We start from the raw sequence: 6,000 nt of genomic DNA on the forward strand, positions 1-6,000 counted from the left end.
TTGAAAATACAGGATAACCTTAGCTGAGTTAGGGGAGAGAGAGCATTGCAGCTGAGAAGGGAGGCTTCATTTTGATAAACAAGCAAAATCAGGTTAAGGCATGTTTTCATGTGCCTTAAGTAATCACAGAACTTACTTTTATAAAACAGGATAACACAATTCTACATGCCTTCAATGCAAAATGTGGCCAAGAGGGTGTGGTAGCATTATTAAGGAACTTGGTCCACTTTAGACATTTTTCCATTTAAAACCCAACCTATTTGCTGGGTGGTGGTGGAGCACACCTTTAATCCCAGCACTTGGGAGGCAGGCCATCTTTGAGTTTGAGGCCAGCCTAGCCTACAGAGTGAGTACCAGGAGATGCTTCAAAGCTACAGAGAAACGCTGTATGGGGAGGGGAAACAAACCCCAACCTATTGAGATAAGTAGTTTGTATTTTAAATGCTAAAATTGAGGAAGTGGGGCCTAAAAATACTTTTTGGAGGCTGGAGATATAGTTCAGCAGGTGCAATGCTGCTAGCCTAGCATGTATCAAGTCATGGGTTCAGTTTCCAAAATGGTATCAGACTCCTGCAACGCTAGCACCAAGGTGCTTTTGACTATTTTGGCTCTAGGTCCAATCCCTTACACTAGGGGCTCAAGGAGCTTTGACCATCAAATTTGACTTGTCTCTTAACAATTAGCACTTAGACAGACTTTTCACAGCTAAATTATTACAATACAGCTCCAGTTATCTGCAAAGTGGAGCAATTGCTATAGAAACACACATACAAGGAAAAATCATTTAGCTATAGTCATTTTATATTTAACTATGAAATACTCCCTCAGGTGACCTTGAGTCTATCCTTCCCCCCCCCCCCCCACCTTCAAGACACTAAGTGGTTTTGCCAGCTCCCACCACCTTACTTCCCCAAAGGCCCAGCATGGAATGCTTCCTCAGACCAAGTACCCACCTGGTGGGGTTAGCCACAATGCCCCATAATCTGGGCCTGGCTCAGTGCGTGAGGCAGAATTCTGGGAAGTTCCTGAGTCTTCGTCCACCTGCCAAAGCAAATTCATGACCATTTGGGTAGGAGAAAGAAGGATCCTTGGGGCCTGTCCCTGTTAGTTGGGGGAGACCCGAGGAGACGCCTTCACGCCCCAAGGATGAAGCACTGTTTAGAGTACATGTTGTGGAGTCTGCAACCTGGTGATATTTGGCTCAGTATTAGCCAGGTGAAAACATGGATAGAACTGATTCTTCTATCCTACCTGGAACTAATGGAGGATTAACACTCATGGGATCCAAAGACAGCCCCCCTAGAACCTCCACTAAAGGTTAGAGGCAGAACTGAGCAGCCACAGATAGACGACCCCCCCCACCCAAATTATATAACAGGACATGACTGGCTTCTCACTCAAGACAACCTCTGTGACTGTATTCAGTGGCTATTCCTCCCCAGATGTGGAACACTCTATGCTATGGGAAACAAGTCAAATGAACAGAAGTAGAGCCCACCTGTGAACTCAGGGCTATGAATCCAGTCTGAATTTTCTTTAATCCTTCCTTCTAACCAGGTTTCCCTTATGCCTGACAAAGTTGTTCTACATACACACACACACACACACACACACACACACACCCCTCCACAACCCCCATCATTTAAGGAATGGAAAATAAGCTATTTTGTGTATGCCTTGTCATGAGATTAAGGTGTCAGGAGTATCCACCTTGTACTCAGAAAAGTGATTGTGAAAAGGACCAAGAAACTACTTCAGAAAACCCAATTCTAGCCATAAGAAAATTGACTTTTATTTGTATGCAAACTCCATCTCACCATACACCCAGAAAGAAATCTAAACCTTACTAATTTTAACTTCAAGGATCAACCCTTATGGCAGTTCCTGCCCATCCCACTACATTGCCAAGCTTCCATCCTCCTGACTTGCCTCTAATTCTAAATTGTAAACTGTGTTGAATAAGGAAAAAAGCATTATCAGTATTGATTTGTGTTCAGGTTTCATCTTTTAATTAGCTACTTTAAGGACATCCTAAACACATCAGACACAACAGAATATCTTTTCTTCCAGTATTAAAAAATGACATTCACAAACATTTGAAAGAGCTCTTCTATATATTCAGGACAGTGATCTTGAATAAAAACCATCTCTAGGTAATCATGATCTTAAGATTCAGATTGCTCATACATTCAGAAACCACTTTCTGGCCATGATAAACATTGTATACAAGTTTTTAAATGTCATTAAATACACATTAATTTTAAAAACATTAGCCTGGCCAGTTTTTTTGGGCCATAAACAATCCTGAGCTTAAACAAAAATTGGTAAAAGAAAAAATATTGCTACCATAACCAATGTCTTAAAATTTGTCTTTAAAAGGGAAACAATGTTTAAAGAACACATGGAGCTTTCTAAAAGGTCTTTTAACAAAACTACCTTGGGAGCTCAATTCAAAAATAGAACTCGAAGTACTAAAACAGATGTTTCAGCGCAGCTCCAAAAATCTTTATAAATACAGCAATTTGGAAGGACGATCCTGGATCAGAAGTATTATTCCTTGTGTATCTGAGAATAGTAAGAAGGGGTAAAATTTTGATGTCAAGAAGAAACAGACTGATAACATGATCACCTCCCAGAGTTGATAAAGATGCTGCACACCACCTCTTTACTTCTACCATGCCCCATAGAACTTGACTTTAGGACACCCCAACCCTGCAACTAGCTTTGGCATGCACCTAATAGCAAGACCAACCAAATGGTACTGACAGGGTAAGATACCAAGGCAGCAGAGATAAAGGGTGGTGTGGCTGGAAAAAAAGCAAAAGGGCTAGGACAGGAGGGTTTGAGGAAACAAGTTTGACTCCACTCAACGCCATATTTAGGTCTCACCTACATTATGTGTGCATGCCCCATCTCAGTTGTCATAATTGTCTCTGTAATTTCCTCCTGAGTAGCGGTCATAACCACCCTGGCTTCTGGGAAAAAGTGGAATAATTTTACAGGAATGTATTCTACACAGCAGACAGTAACATTAAAAACTATACATGCCAATTTCATAATAGTGCATTCACAATATAAATAACTTTTTGTGGTGATGGATAGTAAGCCCAGGGCCCCTCACATGTTGGGCAAAATATCTTTGATATATCCAAGCCACATAATACAAAACTGAATATTAGGCTCCTGAATTATCAAGAACACCAGTACCAGAGGTATCCCAGTCTCTCAGTACCCACCTGCCACTATAGTCTCTGGACCGCCCATATCCATATCCATATCCTCCAGGTCGACTGTCATATCTTCCGCTTCCATAGCCCTGGTCTCCACCACCTTTATTTCAAAATAGCAGTTGAACGTTCAGACATAGGCTTCTAACAAATGACTATCTCATCTCATAATCAAATCACCATTGCACTTACCTCTAGAGTAGCTTCGACCACGCCCATGGGCCCCAAAGGCACCCCCTCTGCTTCCCCGGGCAGACTTGCCTGCATGGTCCACACGGATCTGGCGCCCATCCAGGGACTAGGTGTGGGAAGGAGACAGACACAAGGGAGTGCTGTCAGTCAGTCAGAGTGGTGACTGAATAAGAATGGGCACAGGCAGATGGACAAGAGCCCAGAAATTCCTGCTGGGCACCAAATTCTGGGTGCCATGTTCCAGAGCAAGCTCCTCTGACCAGAATGGCTTCACCAGGAGTTACAGATTCATTCCCACAAACGACCTGAATCCACCGTGCTCCCCTGCTACTACTTACATCTTGACTGAATTCAGGCTGAGTTCTCCTCCCCACTCCTCTAAGCTGCCCGACTATTAGGGCTAGACACCTCTCTCGGTTTGAGGCTTCAGAGTCCGTCCCAGAAGACTCACGAGGTCCTCTCCGGGCCAGGCCCACAGGTCTGCAGACTCTACTACCTAAGCCCAGAGCAGGTCAACCATCCACAGGTGGCTTCTCGGCCTCATGCAGGACCAGTCGTCGCCTCCCAGGCAGCCCGGCTCTGTCTGCCGCTGCCCTCCACCCCCTAGAACAGAAGGCAGTCATGCTCCTGTGAGTGGACACTGCGGGGCTTTGTGGCCACGCTGCCCCTGGCAGACATAGAGGGAAAACAAAGAACGAAGAAAGTGGCAGACAGGGAGAAGGCTCCTCTGCAGGCAGGAGGCCTCACCTCTCCATTCATGGCTCTCATGGCATCTGAGGCATGCTCTGGGTTGGTGAAGGTGATGAAGCCAAAACCCCGGGATCTTTGAGTCTCCCGGTCCTTGACAACAACCACTGGGAGGGACAGAAATGTAAATGTTAGTACCCTAACATTTAAGTGCAAAGGAGAACGGACCCCCCCCCAATCCTGCATCCCATTGCATTTTTCTCAGCCTAACCGTATCTTAAGAAACACGTGAAGTTAAGGAGAATTTCAAGTTATAAGTCCCAGACTAAACTAGCTGTTCTCTACCAACCCTCAACCCGTGGGCTGGTCCATGGCTCACCCTCAGAGATAGGCCCAAAGCTGCTGAAGTGGTCTTCAAGTGCCTGCTCATCGGTGTTGAAGTTGAGCCCTCCCACGAAGAGCTTCCCTTCTTCAGAAGACATGGCAAAATGCAAATCCTATAGGGCAAATATGCGGAAATTGGGGAAAATAGTTAATGTGGAAGTGGTGAGATGTCTAACACCTGAAGACTGAGAATTACAGGGATCACAAAAGGGGGGGTTAAGAGAAATAAATCAAACGGCAAGAGACTCAGGAGCAGAAAAGGCGGGAACCAGCAAGCCAGAGAGAGCTTGTCCGCCATTTGCCGACCGCTACGGCGCATGCCCACAACATCCCATACCACCACACCCGTCATTTTGTATGGTCGCGCAGGCCTACAAACAGCCTTGCATTTCCTCTTTCCCTGCAGAACAAGATGGCGGCGGTCACGTGGGAAGAGAGAGCCGGTATAGGTTGTCGCGTGGTCATTCCCGCCACGGACCCAGCCCGTCCCTTCCGGCATTTCTCCCGTTCGGATGCAGCACGCCAGCCTCCCAAATGGGAGATTTTCCTTCGAGCCTGGGACTCGCCCTCTACGGAGAAGCTCAAGCCTACGTGTCAGCTGCCGCTACCCTCCCTACTCTCGTCACCCGTCCCTGGCGGGCAAGGAAGTGAGGCGAGGTACGACCGCTGCGCAAGCCAAACGCTGCTTACCTGGACAAACCTGCTTAGAAGCAAAAGGGCTGGAGACACCGCGAGCTCTAAGGAACCGGGAGAAGAGAGAGGCTGCCGCGCGGGAAGACGCCTGATAAAGCGTGCGTAGCAGATACGTCACAGAACGTACCCCAGCGCGCCCCGACGTGCGTGCTCATTGGTTAAGGGCAGCGGGGGCGGGTAGAGAGAGAGGAAGGCGGAGGAAACAATTCGCCTTGCCGCTTCCGGGAATAGAGAGGAACTTTAGAGTTCAGTGCATCTTAATATAAGCATCTCTGTGCTAGCATAGAGATTGCCCCCTCCCTTTTCCATCTACAAATGGTTTGATTCATATAGCGTTTTCCTCCCTGACGTCATTTTCACCGCATTTGACGTCATTTCTCCCCTTTGACAGCAAGTCCCTAACTGACAGTAGACCAGTGCCAACCAACTACCATCCTCAGCAATCAATCAATCTTATTTACTTCTAATCCTTTAACCTCATATCCCTTAAGGCCCCAATGTTTTATCCCTCCATGTCTCTAAAGTCATCACCTTCATAGTTCTTGATGTCATGCCCTACATTTTTGAGTGCTGAAACCCCTACCCCTTATTCATCTCTGCCCAACACCTAGTATTGTTATGGGACCCTTTACCTTGGTGTCATCCTCAACTCGCATCCTTATCTGACAGTCTCTTTAAGCCTCATATGCTTTCAACAGAACAGGTATCCTATCGTCAAAGGGTGCAAATCCAACCCACAGGATGAATATTGCTCCCTAATACCTCTTGATCAAAAGGGTTGAGTTTTGCAATACATAGTGGAAATCCAAAGCAAGTA

The 6,000-nt window shown here is 46.2% G+C and overlaps 1 protein-coding gene across 1 annotated transcript; it reads right to left on the bottom strand.

Moving 5' to 3' along the window:
• Positions 1–2,914: 2,914 nt before the first annotated feature.
• On the bottom strand, positions 2,915–4,588 carry Rbm3 (RNA binding motif protein 3). The gene is made up of 5 exons (NM_001246799.1): positions 4,486–4,588; positions 4,167–4,273; positions 3,420–3,525; positions 3,237–3,330; positions 2,915–2,975 (listed from the first exon to the last, which is right to left on the bottom strand). Exons 1-5 carry the CDS (start codon positions 4,586–4,588, stop codon positions 2,915–2,917), a joined length of 471 nt encoding a protein of 156 aa, NP_001233728.1.
• Between the last annotated feature and the right edge of the window lie 1,412 nt (positions 4,589–6,000).

The sequence above is a fragment of the Cricetulus griseus genome, chromosome X (genome assembly GCF_003668045.3).
Source record: "Cricetulus griseus strain 17A/GY chromosome X, alternate assembly CriGri-PICRH-1.0, whole genome shotgun sequence".
NCBI lineage: Eukaryota > Metazoa > Chordata > Mammalia > Rodentia > Cricetidae > Cricetulus > Cricetulus griseus.